Below are 16,249 nucleotides of genomic sequence, written 5' to 3' on the forward strand. Positions count from 1 at the left end.
TGCTCCCCCTCTATTCTGCCTTGGTCAGACCACACCTGGAATACTGTGTCCAGTTTTGGGCACCGCAGATGAAGGGAGATGCTGACAAGCTGGAAAGCGTCCAGAGGAGGGCAACTAAAATGATTAAGGGTCTGGAGAACAAGCCCTATGAGGAGAGGCTTAAAGAGCTGGGCATGTTTAGCCTGCAGAAGAGAAGGCTGAGAGGAGACATGATAGCCATGTACAAATATGTGAGGGGAAGTCATAGGGAGGAGGGAGCAAGCTTATTTTCTGCTGCCCTGCAGACTAGGACACGGAACAATGGCTTCAAACTACAGGAAAGGAGATTCCACCTGAACATCAGGAAGAACTTCCTCACTGTGAGGGCTGTTCGGCAGTGGAACTCTCTCCCCCGGGCCGTGGTGGAGGCTCCTTCTTTGGAGGCTTTTAAGCAGAGGCTGGATGGCCATCTGTCGGGGGTGCTTTGAATGCGATTTCCTGCTTCTTAGCGGGGGGTTGGACTAGATGGCCCTTGAGGTCTCTTCCAACTCTACTATTCTATGATTCTATGATTCTATGATTCTATGATTTAGAATAGGAAGTGACCGCAAGAGGCTTCTAGTCCAACCCCCAACCATATAGGAATATATAACTGAACCACTTCTGAAAAATAGCCACCTTTGAACACTTCTGTCAGCCTCAGAAACAAGAGAGGGCACCCACCATACAGCCCTCCTAGTATTGCTAAGAGCCAGCTTTCAACACTCCAATGTGGATGGTTGATAAGATTACAAGTCTGGTCATTCTTGACCCATCATCTCTATGTTCTCAGTTGGGAGTGGGAAATACCATGCCATCCCGGTTAGGATTTAGTGACATGGATCTTCTCCCAGCCTTTCTTGTCTGAGGAATGCTTCAGCTCTCTGGATGTGAGTCACCAAAATTGTGCCACTCTGGCACATGCATCAACACTTATTATGTTCATTCATTCAGACAGAAGGAAGCAGTACCCCATGGAGCAGGCCTACATAACTTGCGGCCCTCCAGGTGTTTTGAACTTTAGCTCCCAGAATTGCTGACCATTGGACAAGCTGGCCAGGGCTTCTGGGAGTTGGAGTCCCAAACACAACCTGTAGCCACAGGTTGTGCAGGCCTGCCATGGAGCACTGATATATCCCCACAACTAGCTACCCAGCCACTCACATAGACGCAGGTGGCAGTAAACATGCCAAGGCCATAAAAGTTGGACAGATGATTGGATGCCTCTCTACTTGGAGAAAAATGTGCACAATCAAGGTTTTCTGTCTGAAAATCCACTCCCCTCTCAAAAACACAGCCTTTCTTTTGTAGCTTAGCTGCTAAATTACAGAAATACACTGCCTTACTTCTTCCTGGAATGAAGAAGTCATGCTCCCCCTCTATTCTGCCTTGGTCTGACCACACCTGGAATACTGTGTCCAATTCTGGGCACCACAGTTGAAGGGAGATATTGACAACCTGGAAAGCGTCCAGAGGAGGGCGACTAAAATGATTAAGGGTCTGGAGAACAAGCCCTATGAGGAGAGGCTTAAAGAGCTGGGCATGTTTAGCCTGCAGAAGAGAAGGCTGAGAGGAGACATGATAGCCATGTACAAATACGTGAAGGGAAGTCATAGGGAGGAGGGAGCAAGCTTGTTTTCTGCTGCCCTGCAGACTAGGACACGGAACAATGGCTTCAAACTACAGGAAAGGAGATTCCACTTGAACATCAGGAAGAACTTCCTCACTGTGAGAGCTGTTCGACAATGGAACTCTCTCCCCCGGACTGTGGTGGAGGCTCCTTCTTTGGAGGCTTTTAAGCAGAGGCTGGATGGCCATCTGTCGGGGGTGCTTTGAATGCGATTTCCTGCTTCTTAGCAGAGGGTTGGACTGGATGGCCCATGAGGTCTCTTCCAACTCTACGATTCTATGATTCTATGATTCTAATGTTAACCATTTCAGAAGGAAAGGGGAACAGACGTAGTAACTTGGCAAAAGCTGAGCAAATTAACCTTTGTGTATTCAAGCAAGCTACATATTTTTAAAAAACCCTTTTATTTTGGGGGAGATCAAGACAAAAAACAGCCTTATTTCACAATAACTTATATAAATAAGAAAAGCAAAAAAGTCTTAATATTTCTTTTTTAAAAAAAATCCCAATTTTTTAAAAAAAGGACAACAAAGGAAAGACTCGAGAGTGGGGGAGGAGTCTGTACACAGCAAAACAGCACCATTTGGAGAACCCACACGGTTCCCATAAAAACAGAAAGAGAAGACATGGTTCAACTGTGTGGAAATTAGAAGGGCAACATCAATAACTTAACTTAAAAAAAAGTTACATAGAAGGGACCCAGCTATCCATCCCAGACCCACAGTAGCTCCAGGTCCCAAGGAGACCAGGTTCTTCTTTAGACGATTCCCAGCCTCTTGGTCCCACTGGATGAGAACATTAGGGTAAGAAGAGGAAAAGTGATTGCTTGAAACTTCCAGGGGAGAAAAGGAAACCAAGATAACACTGAAACTGCAACAAGAGGAAGGTGTGGGCACTAGCTGGCCAACCTGTCCAACCCCTCCCACATTCAGGAGCCATGCTCTTCAATGTGAGGGGGTGAGGGCATCCCACTACTTGTTCCTTTGCAAGTGGAAGGATCTCCTGGATTTCGTAACATCTCAGGTGCCTCCCTACTGTCACAAGGAACCTGAATAATACGCTTAGGCAAGACTGCACAGCCCATGAGGTAAAAAAAAAGGAGCTGTTTTGTTTAGATGCAAACCCAGGGGGATCTCCAACCTGGAAGGATATTTGAGAGCCTGGGTATGCCCATTCAGGGACTGTCACCTGCCAGTCTGAAAAATGGAGATCAAGGCAATACTGTTTAGCTGGTGAATACTGGAGATCAATAGCCTTAAACTGGAATACTCTATTGAAAGTTGGAAGACTACCTTTGGGAGGGACACAATTTCCCAGCTATCGGGGACAGTAGCTATATTGGCTGGGCCTGGGCTGTGGTCCAAACAAGGAACTTTTCCAGTGCTCTGCAACTGACTCTTTTGAGGGGATACCCTTAACATAGAACACTTCAGCTCAACAAGCCAGCACCTGCAGGATGCCTTGGACCTGACTTGCGCCACAATGAATTTACGATGTCGGCAAGCAGGCCGTTTGATTGGCAAGGCAAGACAGAGCCCAGACCTCATTCTGGGGGCTTCAAATCAATGGGAAGACCACTTGAGATGAAGCAGAGATCCCAGCTAAGCAAGCCTACTGTCATTTGGTAGAAGCAAGTGCATGTAATCAGTTTCTATTATATACATGCACTACTCCATCCCTTTCTTCTATTGCTCCACTTGACAGTCTCCTAGAGCCCTGGTTTTTAAAAAAAGCAACCCATGCTTGAAGTCAGGCGGGAGCACTGGGTGTGGAAGACACGTTGTGTTCTGGCAGAGGGCAGATATTTGGTTAAGGAGGATCAAGCAGGTGCCTGCAGCCAATACTGGAGCATTTTGAAGCATCGGGCCAGAGCACGTTGCAGTGTGAGCCAGGGAAGCAAGTGCCCTCATTCCACCCACCCACCCACCCCCTGGGCCATGCTCAGCCCTGGCTGCCGCATGAGGACAAGCTGTCATAAAGAGAGTCACTGAGGGACTCAGAGTTCTCCAGGCCTTGCTGCCCTTCTGGCCCCATATCTTGGGAACGGGCCTCCATACTGCCCTCTTCACCTACATCGGAGGCGCTTGGGGTACGGCTGCTGCTGGTGCTAAAGGCTGGCGAGGCCTGAGGCCCATCTGACGAGGTACGCCTTCTCTCAACGATGCTGCCAGCTGAGCCCTGTGGTACAGAGAAGAGGGAGACAGAAGCATTCAGGGCAAGGAGGTAGGCAACCTCTCCAAAGCCATTTCTGTGGCCCCCAGCTTTGTATGCAATTCCTTTTAACTGCTTGTCTGAAAAGAAGACATTCCTAAGTTTCCATCAGCCACAACAGGGGGTCAAAATTATCTCCTGCATAACCCCTAAGGAATGTGTAGAGCATTTAAAAAAGAGATTAAAGAAAAATTGGAAGGCCAGGGCATAACTCTCTGAGCTCCCACAGAAGAACAATGCAGCTCCCCCAAAGGAGCTGTCCACTCCCGATTTAGATACACTGAACACATGTAAAGGAAGGGCAGGAAAGGGCATGTTTTACAAAAATAGTACATGCCACACACACACACAAATGCTTTCTCAGCAATTGTTAAGTCTCAACAGCAATGTCACATTCACAATCATCCAGAATGATGATTCCCACAAATGTCCTTCCCACAATTACATAATAACCTGATTTGCTCCAATCCATAGTATGATGGTACATGTCTAAAGTAGGTCCTTGGGTAGAAGACAAGAAACAGGGCCTGCTTGGCTCAAAATGCCCAACCTTGTTGCTTATTAGCTGTCCATAATCAAATCTTCCTCTTCTCTAGCTGGGCAGTTCTTTCCTCCTAAATGGCTCTATTTTTGCCTGCCAGCTGGATCCTTAATTGTGATGGGATACCCATCCTCAATAGCACTTGACTCCTAGATAATCAGACACCAAAGAACCACAACAAAACACTCTGCACAGTAAAATATAAGGGCAAGAGCAAATATCTGAATCACGAATAATACGATCTGGGACCCTCCAAATGTTGTTGGCTTCAAAGTCTTATTAGCTTTTACAGCATCGCTAATGTTGAGGGAGAATGGAAGCAGCCACTGTAAGGAAAGACACACATTTCCTATCCCTTGTTTTGACCTCACTGTAAATCTTCCCACCAGTCCTGGACTAAAACTGAAAACTGGAGCAGGGGCCACTGTGGGAGAGGCCCTGGGGCCTCACTGAAACTCAGTTGGTCTTGCCTAAACAGGTCAGACAGAATCCTGTTGGAGAATTATGGCAGTGCAAGCCAGAGCTACATGACTGCAACTCACTATTATGGTTACTGCAAAGGTCAAAATTCTCTGATGGTGCAAAAACTGAAGTCCCATTGCAGAACATCACCTCCTGCAGAAACAGTACATCCAGCTACAACAGTGATTCTCAACCTGTGGATCCCCAGATGTTTTAGCCTTCAACTCCCAGAAATCCCAACAGCTGGGATTTCTAGGATTTTTAGGCCCAAATACCTGGGGACCCACAGGTTGAGAACCACTTGAGTTACAGGAAAACAGATGGATGTATCTCCATTTATCCTTTGATGTCTGACAAGAAATATAGGATCTGTGTGACTTAAAAAGTGGATTCTAGGAAGGGACAGCATCGGGAGATACAGCCACAGATATATGGTTAATGTACCATACGTATGGCTTCCAATGTGGGCTTTTAGCCAGTCATCCCTGCCCCAAATAGAGTTCTGCATGGTGACTCCTTACCATTGCAGAACTGTGAAGACCCTCCAACCCGTGAGGGGAGCAAAAGAAGGGATCTGCACCAACAGATGCTTTGGCATTGGGGAAAGTCCAGTTCTTGCTCACTTGGGTGTGTCGTGGTTTGCTGGGTTCACTGCAGAGATCTGTGAGAGGAGGACAGCAGTGTAGCAATTAGTAATGGGATGGAGCCAACCTCTCAATCGTTTTGAAGGATGACACACTAAGAAGTGATATGGGGCAGAGACAAAGAGACAACTCAGTCTCCTGTGTCATTCATCCCATGCAGCTTCAGTGCTTTCATAGTGGAAGGCAAGCCTGAATCCTCTTGAGCAGGGGTCCTCAAACTTTTTAAGCAGAGGGCCAGTCCACAATCCTTCAGACTGCTGAGGGGATGAATTATCATTTGACAAAAATATGAACAAATTCCTATGCACACTGCACATGTCTTATTTGTAGAGCAAAAAAAAACCCCACAACAATTAAAGAACAATATTTAAAAATAAAAAAACAATTTTAACCAACATAAACCTATCAGGATTTCAATGGGAAGTGTGGGCCTGCTTCTGGCCAATGAGAGAGTCAAATTAATTAGGATTGTTGTTGTCATGTGCCTTCAAGTCATTTCAGACTTTGGACAAGCCTAAATCTAAAACTGAGGGCGGGGGCCAGATAAATGACCTTGGAGGGCCACATTCGGCCCATGGGCCTTAGTTTGGGGACCCCTGCTCTTGAGAATCCTAACCAAAATAGATCCACTGAATCAAGTGCTGAACAGTGAGGCAACACTTAAGTAAATCCTATTGATTCAATATCTTTACTCTAGCTGTGACTGGTTTGAGATTCAAGAGCATTTCCACCTGTTTCTGAAAATAGTTCTAGCTTAAACAGTCTCTCCTTTGCCCAAAGATCTGTATAAACCTGGAGATGAAGCCAATAAATGTATCACAATAGGAAGTTTTCCAGCATTCTCCAAATAGGGCATAAGGTGCTTCCACTCTTTCTTGTCCTTTGTACACTTATTATGCTCTACATACGAAGTTTCAACAGGAATTTGCCACGACTAGAACATACCTTTCCTCCTAAAGCATACAAAGGCAGTGTCTGCATTAAATTTCATCATGTATATAAATACCATAATTCCGACTGGGCAAAATGGGGCCAGTCACTCACCCTTAAGCTTTCCTGGCCTACAACGTTGTGAGAATAAAGTGGGGAGAGGGAGAACAATGTATACTGCCTAAAATTCACTGGAGGAAAGGAGAGCTATAAAGACCACTAATACCCAAAAACAGATTCCCCAGATGATAACAACTCTACCAGTTTAGGTAAGATGATGGGACAAAAGACCTCATTGCTCACAAAACACAACACTAGAGGAAAGAGAGGCTTGAACCATCTTTGGATAATACAATGGCCTTCTCAAAATGTCTGGGGAAAGACTACTTGAGCATCTTCCAACAAAATACCACTTTGGCAAACAAGACCGCCATATGGGGCCTACATGTTTCCTGTCACAAGCTCCTTTCAAAAGAAGTACAAACCTTCTGGGCAGTCCCTGTGGTCATGATGCCCCAAGGGTGGCTCAGCACTGGTTAAGACCCCATGAAATGCTGGCATGCTTTGGTGCTTGCTGGGTCCCAGCAGGTCCTCTGCGTTGGGCACTTCCCTCTCCAATGTCCGTGCTTTGCGGGGCACCCTGGTGATGGGTGGGGGGCCCCTGGCGGGAAAAGGGCCAGCTGGTGGAGGGTCAACTCGAGGCTTCAGCTTCGGCATACTCTTACAAGGCATTCCACTGCAATAGTCAGGCGGTGGGAAAGTGCCAATGCCACTGTCCAGCGTTCGTGTTAGAGAGCCACACACTGCCAAAACAAACCAAAGCAATGGTGAGAGATGGGAATCAAAGTCCTGCTGGTGCATCAGTGTAACTATCCAAGTGTGAGCAGGGCAACAGGAGGAAAAGAATCCAAGGGTGCAAAGATTGTAAAGGCAGATGTGGAGAAATAGGATGGGTGGAGCCAGCACACACTGGCCAAACCCCAAAAGCCCACTGGCACAGCATTAGCATCCTCCAGTGTACTTATGCCATTGTCATATCTCCACTTTTTCCTTAGTCGTGCAACAGGAGTCAGAAGGCTACCAGTCAGAGCTCTGTTCCTCAGCCCCTGCAGGATTATGAAGCTGCATCCAGGCATTTTCCAGGGTAAGGCTGCTCCTTCCCCAGAGATGCAAGGGGAATAAATCTGGGTGAATCTCCACAACTCAGCAGGAACCGGGAGATTAATATATGATCAGGAGCCTTGCCTCCAGGTTCTGCTGTGAAGCTGGGTCAGGGATGTAGTTCAAGGAAGCACAAGTGTGGATAAGTGTGGTTCAGGAGAACTGGCAAGGTTTTATGACCCCAATGGTCTAGGCCTCCAACTCTCCTTGTTAGTGTAAAATAAGAATTCAAGATTCAGCTGTATCTTGATCTATTTTAGTGAGCTCGATATACCTTATTTTGATAATACTGACATGACCCCATGGTTGTTTTGGTTTTTTTGCAGAGCTCCATATCATGCTAAATTTTGTAACTGCAGTATTATGTAGCCAGGGCTCAAGGCCAAGAACCAGAAGTTGTGGCTACAAACAGTGCCAGATCCTAGAACATCTTCGTAAACAACGAACACTCTCTGGCTACATGCTGTGCTGATCACATAGACTTCAGATAAGGATTACCACGTATGCATTCGCTATTGGCTCGTGCATACTTTATGTTTGTCTGCATAACTCTGAAGTGCTATAAAATAGCGTAAGCAGGCTCATTTGAAATAAGTGCTGAGTCTTGGTGGATCCCTTGGTATTGTTTGCTGCCTGTTTGCCCTCTTGCTCAGTATAGGGGCTACCCATTACCATCAGCACTATTTACCACCTATATCCAATGGTCAGAGACAAAGGGAACAGTAGCCCAACAACATCCAGAGGGGAAAATGTTCCTAATTGTAGGAAGTGAACTTTCCTGTCTTTCTAGTGAAAGCTAATGGTGGCTGATGTCCCTATATAAGCCCTGCAACAGGGAGAGTTTAAAGTAGCAAAATAAGACCCCTAGAAAGTAAATTCCAGTGAGCAAATCTCTTTCTGAATAAGGAGAGCGTGTTAAGATTGTCCACGTGCACTCCAGAATGCATGCTCCTCAGAAGGAGATCCTCAGCAGCCAGAAAGCGTTGGGAATTACATCAGGTGCAGCTAGCTAAGTGAGCCTTGACGGACTCAGGAAATCCCCACTTTCTAAATCACCTTTAGCTATCTATCTTGCAAGTTAAAAGCAATAGTGAGATTGGTACCTTAGTAAGTTGCCTTCTTTTTGTGAACTGGAACAGAGAAAAAGAGGGCTATTTGCAAGATTTTAATTTAATAGCAAAAAGTATAATAAGAATGTAGTTTATTAAAATTATAAGCAGAAATATGGTATACTCATTTGAAAAGATCCATGATTTCTTACTTTGTTTTTGACCAATGTCTCTTGAGAATATTGAATTTTGCTAAATAAAGAAGCCAGACCTCCATAGGAATGGGGATTATTTATTGTTAAGCAGACAGGATTTAGAACAACCAGATGGTGCCTTTAGAGATGGCATTGGGATTAAATTGTTAATAGAGAAGGCAAAAGCAAAACATGGGAGGCTTACTTTCTGCTTTTAACCCTATGAGTGCTGGAATTTATTCTGGATTTATAGAAGATGGAGAAAAACCCTACTCCAGAAGATTTACTGTTGTTGCTGGAGAAATTCTTTGAGAAATGATGATATGCTAAAATTAGAAAGAGGGGATGAAAGAAAATTGGGGGAAAATCATGAAGTGAATTGGTTAGGGTACAAAAATAAACTACTTCTAATGATAAGGCAGGAGCCCCGGTGGCGAAGTGCGTTAAAGCACTGAGCTGGAGACCAAAAGGTCCCAGGTTCAAACCCCGGGAGCGGCATGAGCGGCCACTGTTAGCTCCAGCTCCTGCCAACCTAGCAGTTCGAAAACATGCCAATGTGAGTAGATCAATAGGTACCGCTCCGGCGGGAAGGTAACGGCGCTCCACGCAGTCATGCCGGCCACATGACCGTGGAGGTGTCTACAGACAATGCCAGCTCTTCGGCTTAGAAATGGAGATGAGCACCAACCCCCAGAGTCAGACATGACTGGACTTAACATCAGGGGAAACCTTTACCTTTACTAATGATAAGGCGGAGGTTCTGAAAAATAAAATTAAAAAGTAACAGAAGTAAAAGATGTAGATAATGTAGCTTTGTCAAAAGATGTTGGCATGTCAGCAGGCTTAAATTATTGAAGAATGTGAGTTTAGACGATCAAGTTGAGTTGATGGATGGAATCGTTTTTTAAATTGTTGAATACTGCGATGTTGCTAAAATGAGTGTGAATTGTATTCTGTCTCAAACTGATAAGGAGTGAAACTGAGAATCCCATAACAGAATGGGGGAGATTAAATTTGTCATGGTTGGAGAGAATTTCTTTAATGAAACATAATGTTTTGCTGAGAACAATGTTTCTGTTACAAGCACTTATTTTAATAACTGAAGTATTGCTTAAGCAAGGGCATGGGGATATGTTCAAATTAGTAAGGCAGTAGGGAAAGCCAAGGGCTAAATGCAAAATGAAGGATAAGGATATGGACAGGTTGATTACCTGTAACCATGTTTCTTCGAGTGTACTCTGTGAATTCACAGTAGTGGAGATGACTGCGCCTGCGCAGGCTGCAACGGAAACTCTTCCAAAATAAAAGTTTGAATTTTGGCAGTAACCCCGCTCCCCTCCCCGCAGGACATATAAGGCAGCCCTGGGCGCTTGCTCCCCAGTTCCTGCGCCGCAAAGGCGATGAGAAAGGGAGAGGTTTGCTGGAGGGGAAGCAAGAGCGGATTTGTGTGAATACACAGAGTACCCTCAAAGAAACATGGTTACATGTAAGCAACCTGTACTTTTTCCTTTGTGTACTCTGTGAATGCACACTAGTGGAGACTAGCAAGCTTAGGTACTGGATGGTGGGACAGAGCAAACCCGACAAATGAGTTGAGTGTCCAAACCCAATATTTATTTAGCACATGAACAAAAGTAATTAGTGCATGAGGAGAGAATCGAATCGAAACATCGACCTAGTGCATAAGAGACACACACGTCTCAGAAGACCCCTCGGTACCGTGGCCACCCAGTATGAACGAGGAGGTAGTACATACATGTAAAACGTCTCCAAGAGGAGAAATAACTGGTAAACTGTCCCCCAAACATAGGGAACCAAAGGCATGTTTTATTCAGTGCTATGTCCACCTGCTTTGCATGGGCAGACTTGTGCCAAACAGGACAGGCATACTCTGCAGTTGAGAAAGACAAGGCCAGGGCTGATGTTCTTATTACTTGTGGGTCTGCACCCCATGCGCTGCCAGTCAGTTTCCGCAGGATGTTATTGCGTGCAGCTACTTTGTGCTTGGTGTTCATGCAGTGTTTCCTATATGTTAGTGTTCGGTCTAAGGTGACACCAAGGTATTTAGGATGGAAACAGTGTTCGAGCTCTTGGCCTTCCCAAGTAACTTTCAGTTTCCTGTTGGCTTCGCGGTTACATAGGTGGAAAGCACACACTTGTGTCTTGGCAGGGTTAGGCTTCAGGTGGTTCTCTTTGTAGTAGCTGGAGAGATTTTTCAAGGCATTGGTGAGTTGCTTTTCAACTGTTTCAAAATCTTTTGCTTGTGTTGTAAGGCCAAGGTCATCAGCATATATAAAGCTCTTTGTGAGTGGTGGTTGTGGCTGATCGTTCGTGAAGACATTAAATAAGGTTGGTGCAAGAACGCTGCCTTGGGGTAAACCACTCTTTTGCCTCCTCCATCTGCTTTTCTGGCCGTGAAACTCCACATAGAAGCTGAGGTTTTCTAAGAGGGTCTGGACAGTTTTTGTAAAGTCAAAGTCCCAGGTGATATGGTAGACTTTGTGCAGCATTTTTCTATGTTGCACCATGTCATAGGCTGCCATAAGGTCCACAAAGACTGTTCCCGTGATGCAGCCTTTCTCGTAGCCTTCCTCGATATGTTCAGTCAGATGAAGAATTTGACCTGTACAGTTTTTCCCTGGTCTGAAACCTGCTTGTTGTGCAATAAGCTTGGGTTCGATAACAGGTCCTAGTCGATTTAATAGCATCCTCTCATAGACTTTATATAGATGACATAAGAGGGAGATTGGTCGGTAGTTCCTAGCATTGGAGGCATCTTTACCAGGTTTTAAGATGGCAATTATCTTAGTTTTCCTCCATGCTCTGGGAATCTGTTTGTGTGCCAGGCATTGATTGTAGAATTTCAAAAGCCAGTTTTCAGCTTTGGGGCCCAGGTGTTTGATTTGCTCCATCATCAGGTCATCTAGGCCAGGTGCTTTACCAGTCTTACATCGCTTGATGGCTTCTCTGAGTTCTTTCAGGTTTAGAGGAGAAGACAACTGGTGGGGGTTTCAAGTTCTGGCACCCTGTTGATTTTCATCTTTATTCTGCTGCAGTTGGTTTTCCCATTCTGAGTCAGCTGGTGAGCTATCTGATCTGGTGTCACGTTCGCGTGTCCAGGGTTGACCAGAGGGTCACTATCCAGGTGTCTCAGCAATTGCCAGGCTTTTTGGCTACTCTTGGACATGTCCAGGTTCTCAAACAGCTCTATCCAACAGTCTTTCTTAGCATTAGCTAAGGCTGTAGATAGTTTTTGGCCTGCTGCTATAGTCCCATCACTGTATGGGTTCTCTTGAAATAATCTGAGATATTAGACTTGAGTGGATGAACTGGTTAAGTGCCCTTAAATCCAGAATAGGGTGGAGGCCTCCTCCCCTCTGGAGAAGAAACTTTGAGGGTCCTGCTTGGATGGAGGGGGTCGAATGGCACCCTTGGTGAGGAGGGAGTCAACCTTGGCACAGATTTCCGGTGAGGTGTTGGTATGGAAGACGCGGCCTGTGGGTGGCAGCTCCTTGAATTCTAAGGCATATCCTTCTCGGACAACCTGAAGAACCCTGGCATCTGAAGTGATAGTCTCCCATTCGTGATAGAAGTGGGGGGTGGAAGAAGGCGGTGGAGGAGAGCGGGGTTGTAGAGGTAGTGTGGCGGCTGCAACGGTATTGAAAGCAGAGACGGTACCGGGGAGTACACCATCAGGCTCGACGTTGAGCTTGAGAAGGTGCAGAGGGGCCTCGACCTCAATGTTTGGAGGCCTGCTGCTGGCGGCAGTGCTGCTGCTGCTGGCCCTGCTGCCTGGATCTTGAAACCTGCCTGTAGCCTTGCCGGCGAAAGGACTTGTGTGGTTAATGGCGATAATGCGGAGGGTACCAGTGGGTACGATGGCCGTGGGGTTGCTCAACTCCGCATTTTGCCGCTAGCATTTTAAAGTCCTGATTAGACGTAAGCTTGTCGTCTGTACCAGCATTAAAGAGGCCGAGGGCAACAAACTGAAGATCCTCTATGACCTGCCTGGAGGAGGATGAAAGTCCCGAGGATCTCAGCCACGAGTGGCATCAAATGGCAACCGCGTGGGCGATCATCTTGCCAGCGGTATCGCCGGTATGCTTGGCCATTTGGATTTGGTGGTGAGCCAGTGAATCAGCCTCTTGCTGTAGCACTATGAGGACCAAGCAGTCTTCATCGGAAAGCTTTGTAAAGAAAGGCAAGGCCTTTTCCCGAAGTATCTGTTGGTAGGCCCCCATACACGCCCCATAGTTAGCCATTCTGCAAAGGAGAAGGGCTTCGGGGTAAAGCTTTCGACCCACTGTATCGAATCTTTTTCCCTCTCTGTCGCTCGGTGTGTTGGACTGGCGACCGGAGGATTGCACCGCTTTGACCACCACCAAGTTCGGGACCGGGTGGTGATTGAGCCATTCGAGGGCGTCATCGTCCGTACGATACCATGCCTCAATCCTCTTCGAGGTTGGCAGTATCGAAGAGGGGGTCTTCCAAGACGCCTGGATAACGTCCAGCAAGTATGGCAGGAAAGGCAACAAGGTGGCTGGAGGGGCCTGTGCTTGGACCCTTTTGAAAACAGGGTCAGTCACTGCTTTAGAAGTATGCTTGATCTTGAGGCCCACGGTGTCCGCCATCCTAACCATCTGATCGGAGAAGGCCCGAACATTGTCCGTTGGTGAGGGCGGGTCGACCTTGTAGGCGTCATGGGGAGGCGAGAGATCAAGGCCTAAAGACAAGACCGAGGCCAAGAGTACTGACTCCGGGTGGTCATTGAGGGGACCGAGGAGGAGAGGAAATCATAGTCTCTGGAGGCAGTGGAGCCTCAATAGCAGCAGCAGTAGATGGCCGAGGGTGCTTGGAGGCCGAGGCCTGGGCAGCTCGAGCCAATCGAGTGGTCTGTCTTCCTTGCTCTGGGGTAGGCAGCGGAGGAAACAGCTGCTGACGAGGCTGGCAGTGCTGCTGGGGGCCCTCTGGCACGGATACCCTGACCACCGTCTGAGTTGAATGGTGGGGCAAGTCCTGTATTTCACCTTCAGATAACTACTGAAGTGGGGACTGGGAAACCTATCGAGCTGGTTGCGCCGGCTGGATGAGCAATGACCTTCTCGACAAGGTGGCCAAGGGGGAAGGAACATCTCTCTTCGAGGAGGCCGAAGAAGAGCAGCGCTGAGTCATGCGCTTTTTCGCGGGAGGCCGTTTGGAGGGAGCCTGCATGGATCTGCCCGGTGTAGGCGGGATCAGGCAAGCAGCTGCTGAGTCTGACTGTGTACGCTGTGACTCCTCGTGGGCCCTTTTAAAGGCGATCTTCATCGCCGAGGTCGAAGGCGGTGAGGCCACGTGGGAACGTGTCGACGTCACCGAGGCCACAGAACTCGAGGTCGAGGAAGGTCCAACCTTGCCTGACCAAGTCGATACCGTGGCGGCAGTCACCATACAAGGCGGTCTCGAGGGCTTAGCTGTCTTCGAGGCCTTAGAAGTCTTCGAAGAGACGGAGGGTGCCTTTTGAGGAACTGAGGCCAATGTCAAAGCCGAGGCCAAAGTAGAAGGTTCAGGCGTGAGCGTCTTCTGGTAAAGAAGCGCTTTAAGTCTGGCCGCCCTGTTCTTCCTGGCTTGTGCCATGAAGGCTAAGCAGTGGCAGCAGGAGCCGATAACATGGCCCTCTCCAAGACAAAGGAGGCATTTGACATGGCCATCGGAATCTGGAATTTTGGCCACACACTCAGTGCAACGCTCGAAGCGCGTGGTAAACATCAGAGAACAAAGAGTCCAAAGCGAGCGCCCAGGGCTGCCTTATATGCCCTGCGAGGAGAGGGGCAGGGTTACTGCCAAAATTCAAACTTTTAGCTTGGAAGAGTTTCCGTTGCAGCCTGCACAGGCGCAGACATCTCCACTAGTGTGCATTCACAGAGTACATGAAGGAAAAATGCTAAGTTACAAGTGAGTTAAAGTCATTTGGCCATACTACCTAGAATAATTAACAGGAAATATGTGGTCAATGGGATGGATATTTGTATTATTTTATGTGTTTAAAGAGAACTCTTACAAACAGAAACATTATAAAATGATTATTGTTGCAATAGCATAAAGATTGCCATTGATTTTCACTGAGATGAATGTGGGTTGTAGTTTGTTTTAAAATAATTTGGTGAAGATATGGAGTGAAACCGAGAAGGATATGCTAGAATGGGAGAAATTAAATCCATCATTGTCGGAGAGAATTTCGGTGATCCAAAATGTTTTTCCTAGAATGTTGTTTGCATTCCATTCCATTTAATGTTTTTGTAACCGATGCATTGTTTACACAATGGCAAGGGGATATGATCATTTAATGCATAATGGAAATGTATGATATGGAGAAGCATTACTGGCTTTAAAGATTAATATACAATTAGAACTAGAACTTTTTCTCTTTGGAATAATGGATGTACAATTGAGAAGTTGATGGAAGGTGGAAGATAATTTTAAAAAGCTAGTCTAAGAGCGCAGAGATTCCTTAGCTGCTGCAACGGCGGCAGACAAAAGGAACTGAGGACATAGCCCCATCCACTGGCTATATATCTCCATGGGGAGAGTGGGAGGGGCTAAAGTGTCAGTTCTTTTGTCCAAAATGTATCCTAAAGAGCTTTTAGAAGATTCCAAACTGACTGTGCAGGCGTAGAAAACCCATATGTGTGATTTTATAGAGACCACGAAGAAGAATGATTGCTATGGAAAGGCATTTTTTATTTTAAAGATTAATATCCAATTAGAACTAGAACCTTTCCTCTTTGGAATAATGGATGTACGATTGGGAAGATGATGAAAGGTGGAAGATAATTTAAACTATATGAACAAAGCATATAGTTGGAAGAATTCGAAACTATGCAAACCAGAGAATTGTTACTAAAGCTAATACATTTCATAGAAATTGACACATTTGTTTTGGTTTGATTAAATAAAAATTGTTAGTGACATTTTCTATTTACGATCTGAAACCTCTTATAGACTTTTAGCAGGAACCAAAAAAGAAAATGAATTGGTGATTTTGGGTTCTGATTATTATAGAGTGAATAGATTGTTGAAAGAAGATAATATGCTGTAATGTTTAGAGAGGGAGGTATGAATAACTATGTGCAAATATAACACTCAACAGGAAGACGGGAAGTCACCTTTTCTTCCTTTTTTCTTTTGTTTAAGTTTTGTTATTTTAGTGCATTTTTAAAATTCTCAAACTATTTTTTTCAAAAGGAAACAAAGTCAACTGAATGACAACCTCTGGAATCTAAATTCCCTCAGAGCAACACAGAGAACAAAGGACTTGAGTTACTCTTTTATCTCTTCCTTCCAAATATGAAAACTCTCTTTATACATTCAAATTCCAACCTTACTCAAAATTGAAATTGTTATGGTCTACATAACCAAGAGCAACATCA

At 45.9% G+C, this 16,249-nt stretch overlaps 1 protein-coding gene across 4 annotated transcripts in view; it reads right to left on the reverse strand.

Moving 5' to 3' along the window:
• Nucleotides 1–2,033: 2,033 nt before the first annotated feature.
• nckap5l (NCK associated protein 5 like) overlaps nucleotides 2,034–16,249 on the reverse strand; it is a 69,217-nt gene continuing 55,001 nt past the window's right edge. For 3 of the 4 annotated variants that reach the window (XM_062970896.1, XM_062970897.1, XM_062970894.1), the window contains 3 exons: nucleotides 6,922–7,239; nucleotides 5,384–5,523; nucleotides 2,034–3,826 (listed from right to left, as the gene is read on the reverse strand). In XM_062970896.1, coding sequence (XP_062826966.1) covers nucleotides 3,590–3,826; nucleotides 5,384–5,523; nucleotides 6,922–7,239 — 695 coding nt within the window. In that variant the 3' untranslated portion in view covers nucleotides 2,034–3,589. The remainder of the gene's footprint in view (nucleotides 3,827–5,383; nucleotides 5,524–6,921; nucleotides 7,240–16,249) is intronic. The other variant, XM_062970898.1, reaches the window with a different exon arrangement.

The sequence above is a fragment of the Anolis carolinensis genome, chromosome 2, assembly GCF_035594765.1.
Source record: "Anolis carolinensis isolate JA03-04 chromosome 2, rAnoCar3.1.pri, whole genome shotgun sequence".
NCBI classification, from domain to species: domain Eukaryota; kingdom Metazoa; phylum Chordata; class Lepidosauria; order Squamata; family Dactyloidae; genus Anolis; species Anolis carolinensis.